At 38.6% G+C, this 15,981-nt stretch overlaps 1 protein-coding gene across 7 annotated transcripts in view; it reads left to right on the forward strand.

The window, feature by feature from the left end:
- The window catches only part of frmpd4 (FERM and PDZ domain containing 4), an 821,848-nt gene that overhangs the window by 746,202 nt on the left and 59,665 nt on the right, over positions 1 to 15,981 (forward strand). For all 7 annotated transcript variants that reach the window (XM_051925673.1, XM_051925669.1, XM_051925670.1 and 4 more), the window contains 2 exons: positions 1,475 to 1,582; positions 8,682 to 8,813. In XM_051925673.1, coding sequence (XP_051781633.1) covers positions 1,475 to 1,582; positions 8,682 to 8,813 — 240 coding nt within the window. The remainder of the gene's footprint in view (positions 1 to 1,474; positions 1,583 to 8,681; positions 8,814 to 15,981) is intronic.

Raw genomic sequence — 15,981 nt, forward strand, 5'->3', positions numbered from 1 at the left:
AGAAAAATGGAAGGAATCTTGGGAAAGGCAGTTCTGAAAGAGACCCCTTCCAGGAAGGTTGGGTGTGCAATGGGTGTCAACATGGTGTAAATACAATACACAAAACAGAACACAAGTAACCCCCTTCACAGAGCTAGATGTCCAATCTAACGTTGCCACCTCAGAAAAATAATATTATAGTACAAACTACTTTGTTCGTGCACAGCACTCCTCACTAAGTGCAGGCACCGAGCGACACAACAACTCTCAAGGTAAAATGCAAAAATAGATTATACCACTCACTAAATACACAACTATCACATATAAGGATACAGGTTTGTTCAACTACATCTATAACAAAGTAGAAACTATTTAAAATATATGAAAAACATCAATATCTGTTCATCAGTGAACTGTAGAACCACAGCCAGATTGTTGAAAAGGAGTCAGAGACAAGCTAGACACAGTCAGAGTCCTAGAGACCTCGGCCAAAAAGCCACCTTCCCACTATCGGCCATTCAATAGCTGAGTCAATGCCATGCCAGCCAGCCTGAAGAATGGACTCTTCTAAACGATGACTCCAGTGCTCCTTTATCTGACAACTTGTCAGTAGAATAAAATGCAAGATTTTAATGTGATGTATTGGCTTCTCTGTAAGTAAAAAAGAAAAGGAAAAAAAAAACTTGAATTAAAGTGAAGCAGATCAAACTGAAAGTGACAGGTTCAAAAAAGGATGACTTGTTTAAGTTTATGGATTATAGTACAAGGGTGGAGTGCAGTGCCCTGGCTTACAGCTTTCCCAAAAAGAGAAGACAGTTCATCCTACTGGTATTTGAAATTCACGATAAGGCCCTACCTCAGGGGAATCTGGGCCTTCTGAAGCACACCTCCCTTTCTTCATCACTGCTACTCTTTGTTTCCCTAGTCCAGGTCTCTCTTTCCAGGCAAGGTTTGTAGTCGTTTGGTTTTTAGAAATTACTTTTTTTAATCAACATCTTCTTACAGTGCTTTGAGTTGTGTTTAAAGTAAATCTGATTCTCATCAAGGTACTTGTAGTTAAATAGACAAATGGTAATTGACATCTGAAAAAGGGCCTCAAATGACATAACATGGGTAGGTCTGTATAATGAAACAGACTGCACATACATTAGTAAAAGTGTCATTCATTCAATAAGAACAATACAAGAAAGAAAGCACACCATATATAATATATGCTGTTGGCGATGCTAAATTGGCCCTAGTGTGTGTTTGGCACGTGGAAGTGTGTGTGTGTGTTTGTCCTGCGATGGACTGGCTCCCTCTCCAGGGTTTGTTCCTGTGCTGACTGAGATAATCTCCATTCAATTCCCTGTGACCCTGGTCTGGATTAAGCGGAGTTAGAAACAGAAAATTACTTTAATGTGGTAGAGTCGGAATATGTGTATGTGTGTGTAGAATACGTAAAAAGAATACTGGTTTTGTTTAATGAATTTTTAAATCCCTTTCTTTTTATCAGGACACAGTGAAGGACAACTCTCTCCTTTTCATGCCAAATGTTTTGAAGGTTTATCTTGAAAATGGGCAGACCAAGTCTTTTCGGTTTGACAGCAACACTTGCATTAAGGTAGGTCAGCAGAATTACAAAGTGAATTTTCTAAAGGCTAAATTAAATTGAAAAGTTTCATTTACATGATAGTACTTTATGCATGCTTTATTAATAGCATTTTTAGTTTTTTATATTGTATTCAAGTCATATATCATGATAAGTTACCTTAGGTAGGCCCTGAGGGATATAAATAAATAGGAACAACTGTGTGCATTCATTTGATAAGACCTCATTCCTTGTGGATTGCACTGAGAACTATTGGATAGAAACTTTAAATTTTAATACCATGACGTTCATTAAATAATTATTAAAACGTAGGTGGTCAGAGCATGAAAAAGAACTTGAACCAAAATTCTTTTATTTAATTTCAATAAATATTTAGTCTAGTGGTATTTCATTTTTACTTTTCCTAATCGATTAAAATCGTTAACTCATTCATTTAATAGATTAGTTCTAATTGCTGCACAGATGAATTTGAAATCATTTTTGATATTACAATTTTGAAAAAAGTGTTATTTTTGTTTCTTAAAATAAGTAAACTTCTCTCTTTTTCATTTCTTATTACTCTGCATTGCTTTTTCTCATGTATCATTTAAATTACTAGACATATTACCTTTGATATTTCTGATCCCCATTGGCACTTGTTGGTGATAATTCTGTTCTTTTCAGTTGCTTCAGATCTTTGCTGTTAAACGTCAATGAGAACGAGCATGTCAAGATTTATGACATTGTAATGCCTATAAAGTACATATCATTATTAGACAGAATCGCTTAGCTTGTTCAAGTGGCTTCCATACCTAAAATATCAATAAACACCCGAGGGACTTAAAGTTTTGAATGAAATATTGTTAAGGTATACCGGTGACGAAAAAGAGAAATAATGATGGTGAAAAACATAGAAGGGAGCAGGCAAAATATGTGATCAGAAGACTGATGGAGGCTGATATGTGAATACAGAGAAAAAACAGAATCAAAACCAAAAACATTAAAAAGTTCATAGTCAAAAAGTTAAGTGTTGAGAACAGGCTGTTCAACTGACAAGCTCCTCCATCCTAGATTGTCCAAAATAACATCAAGTGAAGATCTGAAGGTCCCTAAAGTCCTACTCTCCACCACAATACATAGTAATTTATTCCATGTGTCTATGGTATTTGCATGAAGGACACATTTCTAAAATTTCTGGGAAATCTGTCCTTAACATGCTTCCAACTATGTCCCCGGGTTAGGGATGAAGTATTTACATTAAAATAACAACTGGAATGCACTATACTAATTTCTTTCATTATTTTAAATACTCTGACTAAACTGAAAAGGTCCAACTCTTTGAATCTTTGCTCATATCTCATACTTCCTAGTCCTGGAATCAGCCTAGTTGCTATCTCCTACACTTTCTCTAGCTCTGATATATCTTTTTTGTATCACCGAGACGAAAACTGTATATGGTACTCTGGGTGAGGCCTCACCAATCCATTGTAGAATTTAAGCATAAACTCCCTTGACTTGTACACCACACCCCATCACATGAAACCTTTCCATATTGATTCATTGTGTTGTATGTTCAGGAAAATTAATTAATGGTAAAAACATCAGTGCAAATATAACTGAGACTTACCTACAGCATTAGATTGGTGAGGTCCAACCTCACCATAACGGAAAATGCATCTCATCGCTTGGACAAGAAAAAGAGCCAAAAGCAGAAAATTTAGAAGAAGAGTCAAGCGTGGAAGAATTTATCACCGGACTATTTGAAAAACGGTGAACGAAAGTAACAAGCTTTCTAAGGGATGGCAGACAACATACTGAATTGTTTTAAAAATACAAGACATATAATGTGTCGTGAGCAAGTAAGTAGATACTGCCCAGGAAAATAGCTTAAAAATAATTTTATTGGGTGACCCAAGACTTTTGCTGGGTACATTATATAGCTGTATATATGCCACTTATGCAAAACTTAAAATTTAACTGCATAAAATCTTTGAGATTCAGAGATCTGATAGCAGTAACTTAATTAAATTCAGAGGCGATTCAAACAATTATCTTTGCTCACAGAGTACAACTTTGTCTGAATTTTCACTGCATCTTAATATATGATGTCTGGAATTATAATATATCTATCAGCAAGAGCATCAGATTTAATTTGTTTTTGCATAATACTGTAAAACAGAGAAGTACATTTTAAATTCTTCTTGGATGTAATGTTGTTTAGTGACTTAACTCAATTTGCAAAGCTGAGGAAAATAATGTCTTTCTTAATACAAAGATCTCATTGATACACTTTATGTGTTGTTCTTTTGGCTTGTTTGTGTGAATGAGAATTCTTAGTTGTCTGCAATAAAACTTTTTCTCAGATATATTTGTTGGGATTGGGATCTCATTAAAAGTATCTTAAAAGCCTATGAATACTACAGGAGAAGCATGTTATTCTACCTGATAATGCATTGCTAAAAAACAATCAAACCATATTTCAAACCATATTTCAGTTTTTAATTCAATGTTGATTTTTTATTATTTGTGGGGGTAGATGAGACGTCAGTTTGTTGAAATGCTAGACCCTGTACCAAAAGCACAACATGTCTTTTGAATTGGGACCAGTTTTATGATAAATGAATGCAAAAGAACTGTCACATTTTCTTTTAGAACATTCAAACTTTAGATAAATTATGACAAGAACAGGCCATTGAGCTCAACAAACGTATCCATCCTATTCACCTAGATTGTTTAAAATAACATGAAGCCAAAATGTGAAGGTCTCACCACCACATTACTTAGTAATTTATATCATGTGTTTATGGTTCTTTGTGTGGAGAAAATCTTTCTAACATTTGTGCGAAATCTGCTCTTTACAAGTTTCTAACCTTGTTCCCATTTTCTTATTGCAGAATTTATTTTAATATGACAACTGGGATCCACAGTACCATTTCCTTTTATAATTTTAAACTCCTCAATCATGGGCCCTCTCAATGTCCATTTTCTTAAACTGAAAAGGTTCACCTCCTTCAGTCTCTTCTCATAGCTCATACCACTTACTCCTCACAAGTGTGTTGTAAAGCTTAAGAATAACTTCAGGTCAGGTCAGTATGGGGAGCATGCACTGGTACAGCGCATTGCCACAACCACCACATGACGAAACAGCTCAGGATCCTGGTTGGCAACCCACCTAGGCAGACACACAGTCCAGTCCCACCCTCCAGAAATGACCATCTATCTGCCGCAGCCAGGTGTTACATGGGCTTCCCTTTGGCCTTGTACAACTGCTTGGGTCCTTAACAATGAGGATCCTGCGAGTTGGATCACCCTCGGGGAATCGCGCCACGGGGCCGTAGTGCCGTAACTGAAGCTCCCTCACAATACAGGTAATGTGCCTCATTCGGGACTCTGCGAACAAGTACTTATTCAACACAAAGTCAAACCAGCAATACCCAAGGATTCGCTAAAGAGACACAATACCGAAGGAGTCCAGTCTTCGTGTCAGGTAACTGGATAGCGTTCATGTCTCACAACCATATAACAAGGCAGGAAGCACCAGGGCTCTAAAGACTTGGACCTTCGTCCTTTTGCATAGATTTCAGGAGTGCCACACACCCCTTTCCAGCGACCTCAAGACCCCCCATGCTCTCCCAATCCGTCTACTTACTTCATAGGAAAAGTCACCAGAGACATGAATGTTGTTGCTCAGAATAACCTCTCTTGACTTATACTCTATTCTTTGTGATATATAACCTAATATCCCATTATCTTTTCTGATATATTTATGTATATCAAAAAGAGCAGTGGCCCCAGTCCCTGAGGGACACCACTTTTAACATTACCTAATGCTGAGAAAGTTCCCCTCAACACAACCTAAATTCTTCCCATGTCTGAGCCAATCCTGAACCCACCTACTGACCATTCCCTGAGTTACCACTTCTTTTAGTTTCATCACTAACCTTTCACAAGGTACCTTATCAAAAGCCTTCTGAAAATCAAGATAAATAATGTAATATGCACTTCACTTATAAGTAAGTAAGTAAAAAGTATTTATAAAGTGCTTTTCTTAGACAGGCATCACAAAGTGCTGCACAATAAAATAAAATAAAAACAAAGTTATAATATAAATAAAATAAAGTAAAAATATACTAACAAAAACTACCCAAAAGCTTGTCTGAAAAGGTAAGTGTTAAACTGGGCTTTAAACCATTTAACCAGTTGCACCGATCTCAGTGTAAGAGGAAGACTGTTCCACAGTCTGGGAGCAACAGATTGAAATGTGCGACCCCCATGCGTCTTCAACCTGGAGCGGGGACAGAAAGAAGGCCTTGTTGGCTGGAACTCAGGGCTTGACTAGTGGTGTAATGGTGCAGGCGATCCACAATGTATAGAGGAACATGACCATGCAGGGCTCTGTGACTATAAGAATTTTATAATGTGACCTGAATTCTACTGGAAGCCAATACAAAGAGAGTAAAATAGGAGAAATGGGAGTCCACTTATGGGAGTGTGTTAAAAGCCTGGCATCTGCGTTTTCAATGGTCTGAAAGCGAGTTAAACCAGATTTGCTTAGACAAGTAAAGAGTTACAAAAATCAATGCATGATGAGATAAAAGCATGAATGAGCATTTCCACCTTGATCTGAGAAACAGCAAAAAGGTGAACAAAGCAGGAGCGACTAAGGGACCTCACATGGGAATCAAAATTCAGGAAATCAACACCTAAGTCGAGCAGAGAGATTAGCTTTTGGCTAATTTCAGTGTATAGGTCAGGAGGGGCAAAAATTAGAAGCTCTGTTTTCTGAGAGTTTTGCTTTAAGTTGTTGGTTTAAAGCCATTTATTAATCTCTGTCAGACAATCAACAAGAAAAGCAAAATTGTATAGTTGTTGGCTCGTTAAAGAATAATAGAGCTGGATATCATTGGTATAAAAATGATTAGAAGTATCCTTGAATGAATTAATAATATGAGCTAATGGTAACATATAAAATAATAAAAAGGGTATGCCCAAAGACAGAACACGGGGACACCCAACAAAACAGAGAAGCACTGACTGACTAACATGAACTTGCCCACATGAACTGAAAAAGTCCTATCAGTTAAATCAGATGAAAAGCAGGCTAAAGCTGAGCCATTGATACGTATAGAGTGGGATAACCTATCTAAAAGGATCTTATGGCCAACAGTATCAAAAGCTGAACTACGATCAAGCAATACCAGTACAGAGCACTTGCCAGCATCTGCAGCTATTAGTAAGTCATTTGAGGCTTTTAGTAGGGCTGTCTGGGTGGAATGATTCTTTTAAAACCCTTATTGTAAAGGGTCCTTGCTTGTCTCAAGAAAGGTGGACAGTTGTTGCTTGCTGTTCTAAAATCTTTGGAAAGAGCGGCAGTTTTGAGACGTGCCTATAGTTTTCTACAATGTTGGGATCTAGATCAGTTTTTTTCAGCAGGGGGTGAACAACAGCATGTTTAAAAAACTGGTGACACAACCAGAGAGCTATTAATAACAGATATTAGACTAAGGTCAATAGAGTTAAGAACTTTTAAAAACGGGGATGTTGGTAAAACATCTGAGGAAGTAGAAGATGGCTATATTTTCTTAATCAGAGAAAATACAGTAAATCCTCATGAGAAAGTGGATTAAAAGGGTCAAAAATTGAAGTACTTGAGGGATTGACATCTAGAATAGCAGGCATATGTGGAGAAATGGAGCTGCAAACTATGGCTTTGCTAACAAAATAATTAAGAATATCATCAGAATCGCTGTTTGAAGAGACCAAAATATTAGATGTAGAGGGTGAAACAATATTGGAATTTATATCAAATAAAACTCTAGGGTTGCACTTACTCTTAGAAAAAAGAGTGGAAAAATACAAAACTCTAGCTTCTCTCACCATGTTGTCCATCCATCCATCCATTTTCCAACCCGCTGAATCCGAACACAGGGTCACGGGGGTCTTCTGGAGCCAATCCCAGCCAACACAGGGCACAAGGCAGGGAACCAGTCCCATGTTGTTATATGTAAAAAGCAGATCTTTAAGATGGAGAAGGTGCACCTTCAGTTTAGTGGCTTTGCGTAAACGCTCAACCTGCCAATAGACACATCTGAAATGACGGAAGATTTCATTCATCCAGGCAGATGTGTTAACAGCAGATTTAGATCTTAATTTAATAGTGGAAATAATGTTTAGAATGTTGGTAAATAAGCTGATCAATAAAATACCGAACCAAAAGTTCAACATTGTTGCTCACATCAGCAATATTACTAAATATTTCAGAGAATCGTGTAATTATAGTTTCATTGATAATATGAGCATGACTCACCAGTTTGGGTTGAACAAAATCTGAAATGAAGGACAGATTAAAAGAATCATTGTGATCACTGCTAGTTATGTGTTTCGACATGATAGCTGCAATATTTACACCATGAGAAAAAATGAGGTCTAACATGTGCTCTCCTATATAAGTGGGGCTTAAAACATGCTTTGTGAAATTAAAAGCCTCAGTAATGCTCATAAAATCAAAGGCTGTACTGCACAAGGAGTCATCACCAACATGAAGATTCAAATCCCCAAGCAGTATCACCTTATAGAGCTTGATAATGGAGGTTAAGAAATCAGAAAATTCAGATTAAAATAAACTGGCTGGGCCAGGAGGATGGTAGATTAAAGCACAGTACAAGGCCTTCTGCCAACCAGCTTTCATCACCTGCAGTTCAAAGGACTTGTACATAAATGTTCTGACCAGCTGAGAGGTGAACCTGGTCCTGTAGACCACATGCAAGGCCCCTACCGTGCCAAAAATAAATCCTCTGGGCAAGAAGAAATAAAACAAAAATATAAAACTTATCTATATATACTGTATATATAAAAACACTGAATTGTACAAGGTTATTTCTACAAAAAATATCACAACGTGACATTAATTTAATTGGTTGACCTACTTTACTCAATATATCCCTTAAAAAGTCAGTTTCTGTATACATTTTATGTATCTGCCAAAAATTCAAGTCACAATGATGTGGAAAAATTCAAACTTCACATCTTGACGTATTACTCATGACTCTGTTTAGATCCTTCATTCTATACACTGCTGTGAGAAATATGTGTACTTCTTTAGACTGATCAGCTTCCAATTCTCTTTTTAAAGGATGTTATCCTTACTCTTCAAGAGAAGCTGTCCATTAAATGCATCGAACATTTTTCCCTCATGCTGGAGCAGCGAACAGAAGGGACTGGAATTAAATTACTTTTACTGCATGAACAAGAAACCTTAACTCAGGTAAGAGCTCAGTTGCATTGAGCAGACTTTGTATAACATTGTATGGGCCTCACCTAATTTTTTTTAAGTTTAAAAAAGTGTTGCTTCATGTATTTTTACTGAAAATTGAATTTCTAATTGTCTTTTAATGTATCAGCTTGGAATTCACTTTCATCTGTTTCAATTTCCACTCAAAAATTCATGCTGATATTAACTTTCTTTAAACATTTTTAAATATTCACTACAGACCTAGACCACTTACTGTATTCCCATCACCTAAATTTCTAAATAGTTATACATTAATTAAACAGTATTTTTTCTTTTTTAATATTGTCCTTCCTTATTCTTCCCCGGGTCACATTTAAAAATGGCTTAATTTACAGCAAGACACAAGACACACATGGGTAGTTTTTGTGCATGTCAAATTTTTACCAAAAGAAAGAGAGAATGTCATTGGCAGATGGCAAAAAGGCATGTAATACGCCAGCATTTGCGGATAGTATGGATTAAGCCAATTCACTGCATTCTGCCTGCAAGAAAGGTTTAAGCACACTGACAGGACTGATGACCATCTAAGATCTGTCCAGACCAGAGCTGGACAGACACATACATTTGGTCTCAGAAATGGTTTCAGATCTGCCACTCGTACTGCAGCTGAAACTGCTTGCAGATACAGTACTTGAATCAGTGACAGGACAGTAAGAGACACACTCTGTGCTTCTGGCCTTACAGTAAGGTGACCTGTGTGGCGGACGGCCAGGACACCCTTTTGTTATACACACATGGACGGTGCAATACCTCCCCCTGGAAACTAGATGGCTGTCCCCCTGTGTTGGAGTGGTGCCTCGGTTTCCCGCAGGGCTCCATGGGAGTTGGAGTTGGGTGCAGCCCTGTTGGGGTGCTGTAGCTGGGACTCGTGAGCCTGTATGGGCAGTGAATTCACCACACCCGGAAGTGCAGCCGGAACTTAGTAATCAACCACCTGGAGCACTTCCGGGTGGACTATAAAAGGGCCCAGCAACCACCACTCAATGGCCAGAGTCGGGAGGAGGAGGACGAAGCTTGATGGAGGAGTGGTGGTAGAAAAGAAGAGTGTGTTGGTGCTTATTTGGTGGTTTGGGACTGTGCTGTGGCTAGGTAACACAGGGAAGACGTGCCCTCCAGCTGAAGAAAAATAAATAACATTACACAACAATTTTTTTTTAAAGTGTTGCTTCCTGAAAAGTTTTTGCTGATTGTGACAGGTACCTACTGGGTATGCACAAATATAGTTTTGGTTTTACTGCATCGTCTTTGAAGGCTTTACAGGCAATTTTTTCTGGCCCAACTAACAGATCTTCAAATTGCTTGTCACTCATAACATGTCTTATCTGGGGGCCAACAAAAATGCCTTCATTGATCTTGGCATCAGTTATTCTTGGGAACATCTGTCTTAAATAACAAAAACCTTCACCTTCCTTGTTCAGTGCTTTCACGAAATTCTTCATGAGTACCAGTTTTATGTGAAAAGGAGGCAAAAATATCTTTGACGGGTTGACAAGCAATTCATGTGCCACATTTTTCTGTCCTGGAACTAACTTTTTACGGAGTGGCCAGTTAATGCGACTATTTGGCACGGCTGTCCCATTCACAGATGAAGCAACAGTACTTTGTATAGCCGAGCTGCAGTCCTAGTAACAGAGCAACAACTTTAAGATCTCCACAGATATTCCAGTTGTACCTGCTATACTGGACGTGCTTCAGCAACAGTTCCATATTCTCATACGTTTTTTTCATGTGTGCTGCATAGCCAACAGGTGCTGAAGGATAAACATTGCCATTGTGTAGCAGAACAGCTTTCAGGCTTAAGATTGATGAATCAATGAAGAGATGCCACTCTTCCGGGTTGTGATCACAACCCAAGGCCGAGAACAATCCTTCAATGTCACAACAGAAACAGAGACTGTTGACTTGTGCAAAAAATTTGATTATATCATGATGTCAGCCTCAAAACACAGAATTTTCCATACCTGGTGACAGCAACCACCATTCCTGCAGTCTCGAACCCAGCAGCTCGGCTTTTGCTTTTGACAGACCCAGATCTCTGACCAAATCGTTTAATTCGGACTGTGTTATCAAATGTGGATCGCCTGATGGTTCAAAATCTGGGTCAATGTCACTGTCAGCACCCTGCATTGCAGTTTCTTCATCTGGTTTGTCTAAGGTCCAATCCTCTGGTGGTTTCGGAATTGGAAGACTGTCGTCATGTGGCACAGGTCTCATTGCTGAAGGCAGATTAGGATATTCAATTGACTTCTTGTTTTTGGCAGAGAAACCAGACACATCAGTCAAACAGAAGTAACAGTCCGTCACATGGTCTTTCAGTTCTCGCCATATCATCAGAACAGCAAACGGCATCGTCTTTCGAGTGCCTCTAAGCCAGGCTCTCAGACTGACAGCACATGTCGCACAGCAAATGTGAGGCGTCCATTCCTTGTCTTGATCACCAATTTTGCAGTCAAAATACAGATGATCATCTTTCTTCACAAAAGCATTCATCCAACGTTTCTGAGGCGCAAGTGTATATTCGCCACAGATATAGCAGAATGTATTGCGGCTGTTACAACATTGACGAGACATATCGTCCGAGACTGAAATGTCTATAGTATCAAGCTTACTTACTGTTATATTGCTACAGATACTATACTTTACTACCCTGATACTATACATACACACTGACTATCTATATTAACCAAATGAGCAGGATCGGTGTATGCAAGACACGTTTATAGCATGCTGAGACAGCGTCAAGCTCATTCTGACCTGCCCAGGATGTCAACTTCCACAGAACAGCTTCCAACCTGGCATGATTCCATGCCTGGACATGCCCAGGCTGCACAAACCGTTATTGATAAGTCACTTACGGGAGCGAAAATATAAGAACAAATCATGACAAAACTGAAGATTTCTCTGAAACGGTACGTGATCGGTAAACACCCAACAGTGTTCAATAAGCAAAAACTTTGTTGTGCAGTGTAATTGCTTTATTTTACGTGTGCCTCCGTGTCCAGTCTGTGTTGGGTCGGGTGCCTTTATAGCACCTTTTACACCTGTCATCAGCCCCCTGCTCACAAGTTCAATGTAACTTGATCCTAAACCTGGACAGTGCCAGGCTACACACAAAGTAACCCAAACAACAGGCAGCAACAGGATATTGTATGGTAGAATTACAAATATATACCTGCAAACTCACTCAGTAAAGCAACTGTTTGGCTAATTCAGGTAGGTCATCACAACGTAATTATAAACATAAAAAGGTGATGATATTAAAATCCATCCATCCATCCATCTATCCATCCATCCATTATCAAACCCACTATATCCTAACTACAGGGTCACGGGGGTCTGCTGGAGCCAATCCCAGCCAACACAGGGCACAAGGCAGGAAACAAACCCCGGGCAGGGTGCCAGCCCACCACAGTGATATTAAAATATGGTACTTAAGTTATATATAAGTTAATAATAATAATAATATGACGACCTGTTGAATAAGATGCACAGGAGCTGCTTTTTCAGGGGAGTCTGGCTTTTTATTTGGTGTTCTGTGATATAAATGGTGCCCTACCACTGCCGTTGTCTGGGTCACAGTGGACATCTCGAAAAAAATTTAAACAGATAGCCTTAGCTTGTCTGTCTCTTGCCTGCTCTTTAACCATTCACTCCCCTCTCCCCGCAATGCTGTCTTCCTCTAGCTGTCTTCCTCCTACCTCCAATGCTTCTGCTTGCCAACCACACACCCTCTTTTTGCCTGAAAGCACTGTTAACACTAGAATCCCTGAAGCCTACGAAACAACAAATAGTTCTGAGCAGGCATCAAGCATAACACCAATTATGGTCAACACTGCTCTTGTGAAAAGAATGGAGATAAACGCCATCAACTCACAGTAGGAGAGGCAAGTTCGTTATACCACATCTTTATATGAAAACTAATAATGTCAGATTGGGGCGAGTGTGAACGTGACTGAGAGAATAAAACAGTATATAAAAAAAGAGAAACGCTAACTTTTACAAGTACCATAAATTTACACCGGGAGTTAAAGACTCAAATAAAATGTATGTTTTTATTATATAATAGTAATAATAATAGCATATCCCTACTTAAAACGGTAAATGAAGGGAGGACCCAAGATCAAACCTGCAACCTCTTGATCACGAGACAGCAGTTCTTACCTCTGCACCAGGCAAGCAGACATGTCTACTTTGTGTTGATTAATATTTGAGTTTTGTTTTTTACACATTGACAGCATCATATAAATTGAATAATTTCTTTTTCCTTGGTTATATTCTTGAATAAAAGCGGACTTGTTTTATTGTACCTTTTGTGAAAGTGTTTATTTGATATTTGGACTTCAGTCTTCACACATTATAAAGTTCAAATCCACATTTTGTCATTATTACTATAACATGAAAAAAGTTTCTGTTTTAGTTATGTGTTCAACGTTTCTTACCTTACATTTCCAGTCATGCTACATTTACACAGATCGTTGTAGACACTGAACACCCATTGAATGTATGTATTCAAAATAACGATATATTATTTACCCTATACAATTCCAGACACCTCATACCCAAATAAACAGACTTGAGCTCTGAGAATTTTACGTCTGACTTCAGCTGCGTCGGTGGGGGATGAGTGAGCAGGCTGCCTGCTGTTTGTGCTGATTGACACATTTGAAAAAACAAAGGCGTTGATGAATAGGTGCAAGAGAATTTAATGTGGCCCAGCATTATGAATATTTTTGTAGGCTTCAGGGATTCTAGTGTTAATTAAACCTGACCCTTGTCACTCAACTCTCTCTAGGGAGGTGCCCTGAGTCCTCATAAAGTGCTTCCCCCAAAACACCACCCCCAACCTTGCTTGCACTTCCCACAGCCCATGCAGTACCGAAACAGATCACATTAATAACAATAATAATAATACTAATAATAATAATGTAAAGGCACAGAAAAACTGAATAGTACATAAGACAAATTCTCAAACAACTACAAGAAGATAGCTTGTGCCACCTATTTAAAAAATTATCATTGTCAGTACCTGTGAAACTAGTCCTATCTATGGCATCACCACAATTTGGTAAAATATATCCATTGAATTCTAGATAAAGACAATAATTTCCAAGTGCCAAGGCAATGAGAGAGATGGAGTTTGGAGGAGCATAAAATCTGGAAAATTTTACAGCTAAGATTCTCTGGAAGCTCCCTGTTCAAACAGATATCACTGTCATTGCTAACCAGCCATATATCATTTATACAAATCAATCCACCAATAAAACATTTTAATAGATATCTCAGTGCCATTGGACTTTAACAGCAGTCCAAAAGAAAAGCATAAATGAGAGCACTACCATCAGCTCTAAAATGTGATTAAACGTCTTTGGAAAACAAACGCAGAGATAGTCCCTATCATCATAGGTGCTACTGAGGTTATCAAGCAATATACTGAAAAGATCTTGCCCAACATCAACATCTCTCTTTTACAAAAACAATTGGTAATATGCATGGCGTCCATGTTAATTAGTTAATACCAAACATTTTCCTTTGAGATGACCCTGACCAAAACCCAGACTAGACCTAAATTCTGGAATTTACCCCTATCCATGACTTTTAACTATGTCCCCTCTCAAGAGGTCTCTTAAGTGGGTATAGTTTTCATACCAGCTGAAAGGCTGTGAGAACCAAAAAACTAAAATATAATAATAACCATAATAAATAATAATAATAATAATGTAGAAAATTTAATCCTTAGAGAAGGCGGGTATACCCTCAAAATGGCAACTGAACTGAGGCAATGGCAGATGGTCAGCTAAACAAATACCTTCAACAGGGCAAACTCATGCAACACAAACAAATTAAATGTACTCTTTACACGTCTTTCACAAATGCTAAGAACACTCCTGCATGCGTGCCAAACAATTAAAGCCATCAATACATATGCCATGCTAATGCTCACGTATTCCTTTGGACGTATATGTTGGTCACAAACAGATCTACAACAGAAATAGATCTACAACAGATCTCCAAAGGAAAACATGAACACTACTCACAAAACACTGTAACCACAAGAGGGGGCACTGAGCCCCGATTCATAGACACAACAATACCCAGCACAATCCCAGGTTCAAATAAATTATTTTTATTTGACAAAACACCTACTCCACAAAAACAGCAGCAAAATTACCCCATTCACAATCTTCCTTCCACCTCCAAGAAAATGATGTAAGCGAGTCAGCAGGCTCTTTTTAAAACTAGCATCCAGTCCCCTGCCCAAGTCATCCGGAACACTTCTGGGTTGTGTGGAGACCAGGGAAGTCCTCCCCCAGCAGAGCCCTCTGGTGGTCCCCAAAGATCATGGCAGGGCTGCATTTCGGGACTCCAACTTCTACACCACCCTGAGTGTCTTGATCAGGTTTAGCCCTGAGGAACACTGAAACCTATCGTTTGGGGGAATAAACTTCTCCCAGCATGCCTGTTCACCCAGTCTTTCAAAAATTGCCTCCTGGCCGGGTATGAAACCTTCCTTTATCCTGGCCAGGATGCCTGACCTTCCTCTCTGGAACCTACAACACATACAACACCACCCTAAAGTAGCTACAGAATGACTCACTCTTCCACGTGCTGAATGAGGAAGGAGTCTCATAGATATAACTAATTTATACAATACACAGATTAATAATTTCAGAAAATGAATCTACATACCAAAGACAACATCACAGAAGACATAACAACTATACAACTTAAAACATAAGCATGGACACAGAAAACATTGCATGGCAGATATCCTCATAAACTTGGTCAGCCTTGTGTGGGTAAGATAATGTCAGATAGCTGGCTAAGCCGTGTTGATAGGAAGGGTTAATGCTATCCATACAAGATCAAGTTATAAACATGATAAACTATAGAAAATGTATTCTTACAGACTCTTAACATTACAGATAGTACCTTGAGACAAAGAACAAGAAACAATTCAACACATCGACAGTACCTTGAGACAAAGAACAAGAAACAATTCAACACATCACATCAGGTTGTAAGATACTGACACAGACAGAAAACATGCTCAGACACAACAAGATGGCAAACATTATACACCATTAACTGGCACGACAACACAAACTAGAAAACATTTACAAACATTTACAGTAGAAGTACA

Source organism: Erpetoichthys calabaricus, chromosome 4 (genome assembly GCF_900747795.2).
Source record: "Erpetoichthys calabaricus chromosome 4, fErpCal1.3, whole genome shotgun sequence".
Lineage (NCBI taxonomy): Eukaryota > Metazoa > Chordata > Cladistia > Polypteriformes > Polypteridae > Erpetoichthys > Erpetoichthys calabaricus.